The sequence below is a fragment of the Euleptes europaea genome, chromosome 17 (assembly GCF_029931775.1).
Source record: "Euleptes europaea isolate rEulEur1 chromosome 17, rEulEur1.hap1, whole genome shotgun sequence".
In the NCBI taxonomy this organism is placed as follows: domain Eukaryota; kingdom Metazoa; phylum Chordata; class Lepidosauria; order Squamata; family Sphaerodactylidae; genus Euleptes; species Euleptes europaea.
In genome coordinates this window covers 10115171-10127400 of record NC_079328.1, presented here as the reverse complement: position 1 = coordinate 10127400, position 12230 = coordinate 10115171, and the positions used below count along the sequence as shown (strand labels likewise).

At 45.3% G+C, this 12230-nt stretch overlaps 1 protein-coding gene across 1 annotated transcript in view; it reads left to right on the top strand.

The window, feature by feature from the left end:
- Window positions 1-12230, top strand: part of SLC24A3 (solute carrier family 24 member 3) — a 154847-nt gene that overhangs the window by 115711 nt on the left and 26906 nt on the right. Inside the window, exons 6-8 of the mRNA XM_056862244.1 lie at window positions 2690-2764; window positions 9300-9325; window positions 11810-11863. Coding sequence (XP_056718222.1) covers window positions 2690-2764; window positions 9300-9325; window positions 11810-11863 — 155 coding nt within the window. The remainder of the gene's footprint in view (window positions 1-2689; window positions 2765-9299; window positions 9326-11809; window positions 11864-12230) is intronic.

Below are 12230 nucleotides of genomic sequence, written 5' to 3'. Positions count from 1 at the left end.
GCTACTTTCCTTCCACTCAGTTTTTTGGAGCCTTCTGATACTGTAGGACAGGGGTGTCGAACTCAATTATTACAGGGGCCGGATAGGACATAAATGTCACTTGGTCGGGCTGGGTCATGCCTCACCAATCCAGATCGAGAGTGGGGGGGGGGGAGGGGTGCTTTGGCTGGCTCGTGGGCCAGAAAAGAGCTCTCAAGGGACTGGAACTGGATATGTTTGACACTCCTGCTGTAGGGCTTTTTATTCAGGGACTTTTCCCCTGAAAGTCTACAGTTGGCAAGGCACCATTAGGGCTGTGAAGGCATGTCCAGCTTTCCCCCCACCCCCCAGTGTGGGAAGGTTAAAGCAGAAAGTGCCAAAGCAGGATTGCAGCTAAACATAAAGAAGACAAAACTAATGACTACTGAGAAATTACGCCTTTAAGGTTGATGATGAAGACACTGAAATTGTTCAGGATTTTCTTTTCCCTTGGCTTCATTATCAACCAAAAGGGAGACTGCAACCAAGAAATTAGAAGGCAATTAAGACTGGGAAGGGCAGTACTGAAGGAACTCGAAAAGATTCTTAAGAGTAAGGATATGTCTCTGATGACCAAGATCCAAGATAATTCATATGATAGTATCCTCCATTACTGTGCATGGATGTGAAAGCTGGACAGTGAAGAAAACTGACAGGAAGAAAGTTCATTCATTTGAAATGTGGAGGTGGAGGAGAGTTTTATGGATACCATGGACTGCCAAAAAGACAAATCAATGAGTTCTAGAACAAATCAAGCCAGGACTTTCCCTGGAAGCTAAAATGACTCATCTGAAGCTATTGTACTTTGGTCATATTCTGAGAAGACAAGAGTCACTGGAAATCATGGTAGGAAAAATTGAAGGCAGCAGGAAAAGAGGAAGACCCAACATGAGATGGATTGACTCAATCAAGGAGACCATGGCCCTCAGTTTGGAAGACCTGAGCAAGGCAGTTAATGAGAAGATGTTTTGGAGGTTATTAATTCATATGGTCGCCATAAGTCAGAAGCGACTTGACGGCACTTAACACCCAATGTGGTATGGCCATCCTGCCTACCTCTGAGCTGTTGATTTAAAGAATTCCAATACCTCTTTTGCATGCTCTTATGTTGGGGTCCCCAACCTTTTTGATCCGGTAGTCACATTTGGAATTCTGACTCGGCATGGTGGGCACAGCAACAAAATGGCTGCCACAAAATGGTTGCTGCAGGAGGTGAAGCCAGCCACAAAATGATTGCCACTGCTTCAGTAACTCAGTGTAGATCCTTGTGCTGTGGTGGCAGCTGCTGCCAAAGCAACATTTTTTTAAAATCTGCACAGACAATCTAATCTCCAATGGTCAATCAGAAGCCTTGCTGGGCAAAAGCTCAACCTGGCCCCCCACCCACTTCCTAAAACACTTGGTGGGCGCCAGAAAAAAAGTGTCAGCACCACATTGGGGATACCTGCTCTGTGGTCATGAGTTCCCTAGCCTAAATTGTCTTTAATTTCTTTTTCCATATCACTCAACTGGTATTTCCCCCCCCCACCCGTTTATTTGTAACTATTAAGATACATGCCATTTGTTTATTGAAATGGTCGATATATATTTTTCATGCAGCTTTTTTCAGTCATTTAGCTTGCATGCATCTTAATCTTTTAAGCTTTGATGTTACCAACTATAAGTCACTCAGATTGCTGACTAAAAGTAATTCCAATTGGCCCAGCCCTTGACCTCTGTTAAGATGATTGTTCATATGAGATTCCACCCTTGTAAATAGCTTTGGATGTGTGTGTGTTTTTTTTTTACTGTGACACATGCTAAACAATTTTATATATAGCCTCTAGTGCGGTAGGAGATGTTGTGCAGATGCTGATTTTTCCCTAGTAAAAGAGGTGATAAATGTAGCCTTTGCACTGGGAGGAGTTTCCAGAGATGCGGGGGGCAAGCATTCATGGCCAATCTCACACGACTAGAGTTAGTGGAGTGATGGGATGCTATCGGCCCAAGACCTTTCCCTGAAGATTAAAGGCAGGATTTTTGCGAAAGGTCAGTATTGTGAATCTGATTGGAATAATCTAGATACCAGCCACATTTTGGAGAAACACAGCAGCATTACCACATTAAGTCTGCTGGGTGACCTTGGGCCAGTCACAGTTCTCTCAGAACTCTCAGCCCAATCTACCTCACAAAGTGATTATAAGGCAATTGTAAGTCTTATGGTAGAGAGAAGTGGGGTATAAATACCAACTCTTCTGATTCAAAACTGTTACTTTTTCCTGAGCATTCATCATTCAGGGTTTCCTTCCTTCCTTCCTTCCTTCCTTCCTTCCTTCCTTCCTTCCTTCCTTCCTTCCTTCCTTCCTTCCTTCCTTCCTTCCTTCCTTTCTCTAGTTATTCTGATGCCTCGTAACAGAAAGATGTTTTAAGCATTTATAGTTGAATTTATGTACATTTGCCTATTCATAAATAAAATGGTTGAAAATTATTTACAGAAAATAAAAAGTGCAGCATTTTATACCTGTAGAAATATGGTTCTTCTACCCTGGCAATGCATCTATCAGGCTAACCATGCAGAATTTACTGATCTTCAGGATAAGATCTCCCTTGTGGATCTCCCTTGTGCCTTGGGATGATGTGAATCTTGATCTGGAAACAGGCCCGCTCATTTGCTTCTGCTTTGTTTTCTTAGGTCGTTGTTGTTTCATCCTGGTGTCTCATGAGGGATTCAGTCTACTATACCTTCTCTGTCATTGCACTTATTTTGGTAAGTTCTCAGTCGTTGCTTTCCTGTGACAGACCCTTCATAGAGTAAACAACAAGTGGGAGTTTCACAACGGTGTACTGTCCACTTGCTTTTTGCAGAGAATGGCTATAACACCCAGAACCTCATTGCTGAACAAATGTATTTTCTTGCACATTACAATTTCAAATTTTACTTCTGATGTCCTGGCTTTGATTTCCATTCAAAAGGGATTGAAAAATAGGCTGTACCCACACAGCTGGGATTCTCTGTTTTGCTGTGAATGCAGGGGCTGGCACACTGGCAACAAAACATACACAGATGAGGGTTTTTGCTTCTGTTTTTGCATGCTTTCCTCTGCCAACTACCATTTTCCCTGCATTTTTTCCCTCTGCACCTCCAGAAGCCTTTTGAGAGGGCTTTAAAAAAAATGGTAAATTGTATAGCCCCACAGTGTTTAATGTTACACCAATCACTGGTTTTTTTTAACAGCCCTCCAATGGTGCAGCAGAGAAAATGGTGACCCCCCCCCAAAAAAGGGCTGATTGAAGCCAAACGGTGCCAATGGGGGGTGGGCCCTTTGAAAATGCACCCCTTCTTATCCAGATGGTGTGATCTACGGACTTGGACTGTGCTCTTCTCATAGCAAAATAGGCTTGGGAAAGGGTGTGCTGGAGACAAAAAGAAGGTGATTGGAGCACAACAGAGTACAGTGTTGTGTAGATGCCCCCCAAAAAGCGCTGCAGTTTGGATGTCAAAGTGGAGAGAAACCTCTATGGGGAAGCAGCCATAGGGTTGGATCCCACTGAATGTTTCCACTAGTTCAAGAGCTCTTGAGTAAATGGAAACATAAGTAAGTTATTGCAAGTAATCTGTGCACTAAGACTATGTCTTATTGTGCATTTCTACTCATACGTCTTGCCTAAGGTATATTTCACTACTCCCCCCCCATTTTGTCTTGTTTATCAAATCATATTGCATTTCCACATATATTGCTTGGAATTGAAAAAAAGTCAGTGTGTGATCTTCCAGTAGCCCTTGTGCAGCCACATTAAGTGAAACTTCCCTTCCTCCGTCACATGGTGTCTTCAAACCATAGACTTGGATACTATGACATCGGGCCCCTTGCGCTTCTCTCTAGCCGCACTACGCCTCCTCCACCGCGGTGCTCGCTTCCTTTGCTGCAGGCCCTTCCGCGTACACAAGGTCAGTGTTTTTCAAGGAGCCCTTATGCTCATGGAAGGGCTAGCGGCAGAGGAAAGCATCCTCAATGGCCTGAGAGAAACAAGAAGCGAAGGATGTCGTAGGATCCAAGCCATAGTGTTTCAGAATCTCAAAACATGAGGCATTCATTTCTGAGGGCAAACTCTGGGTTGGACTGGTGTGGTCTGAGGGCGTGTTTCATCCTACATCTGTTCGGTCAGCAAATATGCATCCGACTAATAACCGAGCGATGAGGCACAGCGCAGTTGTCGTTACCTCACACTTGAAAAAAGAAGCAGTTCTTCTCCTTTGCCAGGTCAGACAGATATCTGGTTCAGATATTTCTTAGTCCCCACAGGATTCCTTGTGGTAGGGCTGGCGCTCTGTCCGTGCCATCCAAGGGAGTCTTTGGGACAATGCAATGAGGAGGGTTGCCACGCTGAGAAGAAACCAGGCTCACTCCCAGTCCTCAGCAGCGTGGAAAGGTCCTCAGCAGCATTCCCCTCCTGAGCCTGCTCCACTGCTGGCTGGCTGGAAGGCTGGTGAGGGCAGATGGCACTGTTGGGGGCACTGGCCATACGAGCCAGAGCTTTGGGGAGGGGTCGGGGCAGATGGATGCATCCAGTCTTATTGGTTCGTGGCTGCTGAAAAAGAGCTGCTGTGATTGAACAAACTGCAGAAGGCATAGATCCAACCTGGGCAAAAGGCATCTGTTGATTCCTGCCTTGCTGTGGGGCACTGATGTTGCGTGGCTGTTCACTGTTGCGTCAGCTGGTTTTTCTTGTTACCTGGTGGTTTTTATGTGTAGCTTATTGTGAGATATTCTGAATGCGGGAGTTAAAAAACATAACATGTCAAGGGAGAGAAGCAAATGCAGAGGCACCCGTTTCTACAATCAGCGGATCCAAATGATCCTAACTGTACCTAATGGTGACCTCTCGTACTCCCGTATACAGGCTGAGAAATGTCTGAACTGACAGAGAGAAAATGTTGAAGAACCAGAGGCTGTACTGAATTCCTTTGGGCAGAGTCTAGAGGGAAAGGGGCTCTCCTGAATCACTGTAGAAACCTTCTGCCCAGTAGCCCCCGCTGGAGTCACTGGCAGCTCTGCCCCCCCCTCCCCCTCCCCACAGCCTTCCTCTTGCTTTTTAACTGTAGCTCTTAATGCATGCAGAGGCGCCAGGTGATCTACATCTGTGCAGCAACCTGATGGCCTTGTATTCAATTCATGGCCCCAGGGGAAAAACACATTTAAAAAAAAAGAAATTCCAGGATTGGCTTCCTGAAGAATTTGAGACCACCCTGTTACACGGGTTACTATTGGTCTCCTGTCTAACTGGACACAGTGCAAAAAGGGTGCTGTTACCCTCCTTCTTCCCCAGACCCCAGATGCCCTATGGCATGTAGTATTCTGCAAATTGTTAGCTCGCGGGAGGGGGGTGGGATGCTGAGGAAGAACGGCGTTCTTTCTGCCTGGCACGGCAGCGTTGGCCCGTTGAAACCTCGCTGTAGCACAAACACATGACTAAGGCCTGTCGTTGGGGGAATTAGCCAAGAGCTGGCAGAGGAGCCATTTACAGTGCAGATGGCTGGGGCTTTGTTTTTGTTTTGCTTTTCTGACTGTAAAAGCAGCAGAAGGCTGAAAGAGTGACGGTGCAGATCTGCCCAGCGAGGCATTTGCGGCCATCCTGGTGGAAGCAGCTTGGGGTGGGGGGGGGAGAGGCCGGGGCACAGAATGCGAGCGCGGACTAGTGGTGACTTTGACATGCTGCGGCTGATGTAGGCGTTGACACCAAATGAGGCGGTAGAATTAAGCACTTTACCATTGCAGATGGCAAGTGGGGGGAAGCACTTTTGAAAGTGTCCCCACATCATTAAAAAAAACCCTCCATGCATATTAAAAAACTGGTCCATCTAGAACACTGGTTCCCAACCAGGGGTCCGTGGACCCCCAGGGGTCCGCGAGAACTAAATTAAGGTCCACGAAACAAAGTTATAAACCCATAATAAATTAATATTTTCAATTAAAAGTTCTCTATTATAAAAATATATATTCAAATATTATTCTGTTTAATGTTTAACTAACAGGTATGCTTAAAGTTTATTTTCAAATTCTCTGAATTTTTATTTTGAACCTTGGGGTCCCTGCACCGAACAAAAAAGTCCTAGTGGTCCCTGGTCAAAAAAAGGTTGGGAACCACTGATCTAGAAGAAAGGTGAGCTAAGCGCTTGCTTTTTATTTGGGGGAGCCTTCAAAAACTTGACTCCCGGTCTTGAGTAGGAGGTAGATAGTTACCTAGGGCTCGGTACCATAAGCTGAAGAATGGGCATGAGTTGTAGCTGTTCCATAATAACCAAATCCATTTTGTGATTAAACACTCTCACGGTTTTCAAACACAGTAGTGTGACAGTCATTTTACTAACACAGCGTACATTGGTGGAGAAGCAGGGCAGTGTGAGGCAGGTGTCCCTATAACCCTATATGAAACAGCGGAATGTCTGTGAGAAGGAGGCCCAAGTTCAAATCCTACCCTAGTTGAAAAACAGACCATTTTGCCAGGGAGTTGACAAGAAGCCAAACCATGAAAGTGAAGAGTTTGTGGCCATTTATGCAGGGTCGATTTTGATGCTCGCTCAAAGCTCCTTTTTTAAATCCGACCTGTAAAATGCCTATTCACGGTCCCGATGCAAGAGGATAAAATCAAACAAATTCCACCCACCCCCCACTTGCCTGCTCCTTCCGTCCTTCGTTTGCATAGCCATTAGCAATCATTGTTTGCACAGCTAACCCGCGGCTGTGATTCTTCATGCTTCCTTGAGTGGAGGCGGGGATGGAGCAAATAAAAGAGGTTGCGTTAAAGGAGCTCTTAAGAAATGTGAAGCAGATATGCGCCGGCTTTGCAGTGACTTCTGGAATGATGGTTCAGTGTGAAGAACTCAAAAAAATATGCGGGGCACTTCGGCCTGGAACACACCGCTAATTACCAAGCATAAACGGCCTGTGTCTTCCTTGTGCCACTTGCTAGCATAAGCAACTGACGGTTTATCAAGGGTGCCGGAGCTCAAGAGACAGTCCTGGCTGTTGCATTGACGGAAGATGAAACAGCACAGTTTGGAATTAATAGATGTCAAGGCTCAGAAGCATGTGCTTTTATCTTTACTAACAGCAGAGGCATTTGGAGCTTTTCCATCTTAAAAAGACCTACCAATTTATTGGGAGTGAGTGTCCCTTATTCCCAAAGTCTCTGGTGGTGGTTTCCACATGGGGATGGGCTTCTGTGGTTTCCCTGTTGCTGATGCGGCTGCAGATAGAGCGCAGTGGCAACGGGGCTTCCATATGACAGGGTTTCCAGCAGTTTTCCTGCCCCCAGCATTGGCCGCCGCCACCACTCCAGGGCACCGGGGCTTTTGCAGTTTTTTTTTTTTAATCAGCAGTAGAAAATTGTTATCCATATAACATTACACCAATATATTAACCAGGATCTCTGAATTCCCAGCTTTCATTTTTTTAAAAAAATCTCTAGCTCCTTCTGTTGCAGAAGCATGTCTTTCCCCTTATATATCTGCAATGGAAAAGGCTAGAGACTTACTTTTTTTCCCAAGTGAAAGCTGGGAATTCAGAGAACCTTGTTCACATATTGGTATAATGTTGTATTCATATAAGGATACTCTAGTGCTGATTAAAAAAAAAAAGCCTCCTGGAGGTAAAGGGAAGAAATGACCACTGTGGAGACAGGGAGAAAAACCCACTTCACAAAAGGATTAAACCCAAGGAAGATAACCTGTGTGGATGGGGCATCCTGTTTCTGCCCTGTGCCTTTTTAAGGCTGCTACTGCTTGCTCTATGGCTTCTCCTGACTGGAAACAGAACCCACACTGCTGCCTGCACTACCCAAACCCCTGCACTGTGCTGCCGCTCCTTCTCAACTCTACGCTTCTTTCTCAGTCCACAATCTCTTTCCCCTTTTCTGTCACAGTTTAACTCCTCTCTCCCTCTCTCAAGCTGACATTTCTTCCCCCAGAACTCATCTTTCTCTCTCATACCCTGCTGTATTGAAAGTCAAGGCAGTTCACAACATTTAGAGTAACTCAGCTGACGAGACTCAGTAATGTCATGTGCATGAGTGAAAGTCATTTTAATGGAGGTTGCTCCCTCAATGCAAGTCCTGCCTCCTCTTCCTGAGGCCCTGTAGAACCCCTGCCTTTTGGGGCGATTGTGGTTTGGTTTATTGCTCATTAACAAAGCCATAAGCAAATATATAAGCAAATACGTATAAACTTATAAAATACCTAAAATTTATAAATACATAAAATACATATAATAAAATTTTACAAGTTCAACAGTACCTCTTGGAGCGAAATACCTGTATCATTTAGGAGGACAGTTTTAAAGCCATTACTTGAGTTAAGTATTTTGCCACCTGATAAATTTTCTCAGAATCCACCGCTAGATCAGAAAAGAGAGAAGGAACAACAGAGTTCTAAAGGAAGATTATACCTTGTTAGAATGGGTATGATCCACCTGGTTCTCTCCTTATTCCAATTTTTGCAAAAAAAGAAGTAGATGCCCTAGGGTTTCAATTTCACCAACTTCGCAGTCACGCAGGCGGTCGCTGAATGGGATTTTTAGAAAGCAACCATTTAAAACCTGTGTGGGGAATGCATTTAGTCTTTTGAGGGGGGGGGACTATATGTACCAACCCAGTGCCAAGCAGTGTATGGCTACATCTGCACTGACTAATTAGTTGGGCAGCTAGTTGTTTCTAGCTCTCTATCACAGCTATTTATTACTTCACAGGAATCATTCATAAGATGTGTCATGCACCAAGGCAGAGGGAGAAAGTAGACACGTTATGATAAGCAGGGCTGCCAACTCTTGGTAGGGAAATACCTGAAGATTTGGGGGATGGAGCCTGGGGAGGGCAGGGTTTGGGGAGGGACTCCAGCAGGGTACAATGCCATAGAGTCCACCATCCAAAGCAGAGATTTTTTTCCGGGGGAACAATCTCTATTGCCTAGAGATCAATTGTAATAGCGGAAGATCTTCAGGCCCCACCTGGGGTTTGGCAACCCTATATGATGAGAGAGAGTGTGTTTTTGCTGAAAGTGAATGTCAGACTCATGTGCCCACTTATTTTCGGTGAACTTTCTGTATTTGTTCCTGCTGAAAAATCTCTAGCTTACAATAAAAGGAGCTATGCATTATCTATGCATTGTCTGTGTCAGAAAGAGAGGCAGGGTATAATGAAATGTACTTGGGACGACAGTCGGTACTAGGAAGCAAATTGTGATGAGGGGAGAGGTGCTTTATGGACAACCTTACATGATAATATATCTTTCTAAATTTTCTCCACAGTTTATTTATGATGAAAAAGTTTCTTGGTAAGTGTACGTACTGCTGGCGGGAAACAAAAGCTTTGCTGAGCAGTTCAGGGTCCAATTTATTTCTCTGTGGGGGATCCCTAATTAGGAGGGTGACGTTTATAAATCTCTGTGGAGGAGGAAAGTGCACTTTTCTAGCACTTTCTGGCGGTCAGCTAGTTCTGCACACCCACGCAGGCCACCGCAGAGGGCTTATAAAAGCAAGCTGCGTATGTGAATGTGGCAACCCTTTGTGAACAAGTGTACTTCTAAGATGACAGCAGCAAAAGAAAGAAAAGAAAGCTGACAAAATTAAAAGACTTAAATGTATTCTCATGGCTATTATTGTGGGTTTAACAGCCCAACAGCGCGTTATGGTCACCACAGGTATGTCACTGAAAATGGCCTCCCTGTGATAAGCCATCCGAGCCATAACTCCACAAGTGCCGGCATCAGTGATCAGTGCTGTCTTGTTGCAAGACTCTTTGACTTCCCTACAGATTTCTGCTTCAACAGGTTAGGCAGGTTTTTGAAACACTACAGCAACCTGCCGAACCCTGTCCGAGTATAGATGTCAGTGGGACAGGAGAAAGCGAGGGTGTGTATCAGCATCCGGTGACTGCTGTCACTATTGCCCAGCCTTCAGTCTCTGAAAAGCAATTCCTTGGACAGAAGGGATTTATATCCGTGGAGCACAACTTCCTTGCCTCACCCTTCCTGCTCCCAAAATACCCTCTTAAACACTGCTCCCGAGGGAAAGGGAACCCCAGGAAGTACAGGGTGGAGTCAGAGGTCTGCACTGGGAGAAGGAAATTGGCAAAAATCCCTCCCTCTTCTGCCTGTGGAAATCCTCCTTGGGTTCCATGCCATGGTCTGTATTCAAGTCTCATTTAGAGAGTGGTGGCAAAGAGAAGAAAGGAATTTCTGGGAGAGAATAGGAGAACGAAAGGAGCTTCGCTATCATGAGGGGGTATTTCTGGAAGGCTTGGTAGGGGGGAGAAACAGATGGGTACCTTGCCCTGTGGAGCCAAGTAGGTACTCCAAAGTGAGGGGGGCATCTGTCCAGGCTACAGCATAGGGACAAAGGGTTAATCCTCCCCCCCCCATGCTTCTGCAGCTCAGCCCTGATCCAGATTCCCCCTCCCCTCACAGATGCTTTTAAAATAAAGATGGGAGATCCAATCACAGACCTCTCGCATCCATTGCGTTAAGCCCTTAGTAGTCTTTATTGTGTTGCATTTAAGAATGCACATAATGGAGGGCTTAGACCAATCTAGGAATTGTGGCGAGCTTAGAGTAGCGAGCTTAGATGGTGGTTGTGTGAGAAGCACTAACTGGATTTGGGTGCATTCTCCATAGATTCCCACTAAGCTGTTCTGTGGCTTTGATGCTTCCATTCGGATTAATTGCATGCAGGAGGCATAGGAGGTCTGCCAGTCCTCAGAGTCTGACCTCAAGTTTCAGGTTCTTCGCTCCCTTCTAAGGTCATCAAGGGAGGAATGAGAGGCCAGGATCAAGGGGTGGCTATTTGCTGCTTGGCTGAAGAACTTCTGTTCACTTCACACCCACAACATGTGTCCACCGGGTTCCACCTGGCATCAGGCTCTTCCTTTGAGGCATCAGGCAAAACCAGGCTTCTTCTCTGACCCAATAGGTGCCAATTCCCTCTCTGTGTTGGCACCACTACAGTCTCCCCTACCCTACCAGGCTCCACCATGGGGAAAGCCTGTGGCTCAGTGATAGAGCATCTGCTTGGCATGCAGAAGGTCCCAGGTTCCGTCCCCAGCATCTCCATCTGAAAAAAAGGATCAGACAGTAGGTGATGTAAAAGACCTCGACCTGAGATCCTGGAGAACCGCTGCCAGTCAGAGTAAACAAGACAAGACAGATATTAGTGAACCAACAGTCTGACGCAGTATAAGGCAACTTCGTGTATACACTTCCGTCATGTGCCAGTAATTAGTGTTGCCAGTTCCCCAGCACCCCACACCTTGATGCCTGGTGATGTCAGTGGGCAGAATTTAGTAATGTTTCACTGAATAGCAGTCATAATACTAATATTTCCATAAACCACTAGGAATTGCACTATATGGTATATGTAGTTGTGTGTAGTCACAGTCAGAGACTAACCATACCCTAAAACATCCCAAAAAATAACAGGGAAATTAATGATATGCTTAACATAAAGTGAAGCTGAGTTGTTTGGGCCAGATTATTGCTTCCCATCTCCAGTGTACATGGTTCCCACCAGGAGGCATGCACAGAAGTTTATGGGCTGGCTGATGGCTCTCAGATCTCAACCTGCCACCATGAGAAGGAGCCATAAAAACTGAGTTTGGGGCCACATTTGAGACTCGGCAACCTTAGCCAGGCCCCACCCCTTAGCTTTCAGGCTTCTCCCCTTGAACCTCAGTCTGAGCCTCAGGAGAGTAGGAAACCCTGGGCAGATGTCATCTGGGAAAGGATCCCCTTCAGTTCCTTACTTACTTTTCTTCCTGGTTGCAGGTGGGAGTCCTTAGTTCTAGTGATGATGTACCTCGTCTACATTGTCATCATGAAGTAAGTACAATACGCCCTTGTCTGCTTACCATTCAAGGCTTTAATACTTGTTTAGAAAATTCCAGTGGAATCAGGACAAAGAGGTGTGTTGTCTGTGTTTTTTAATTAATAAAACCAAATTGATTGTCCATTTTGTTACATCATAATTATCAGTATTGCTTCAATCACATGACTTAGGAAGCCAGGGGAGCCTGACTCTGCATTTCTTTAAAACAACTATGAACTTCTACTTTGTGTTAAAGATTCTTCAGCTCACTTTGGCCACAATCCTGAAGCCAGGAATCACAAAATCTTTGAATGATTAGAGCAGTTCTGATTCCCCCAGATAATCAGGGAGCAAACAGAAACAGGAAGAAGCAGGTGGATT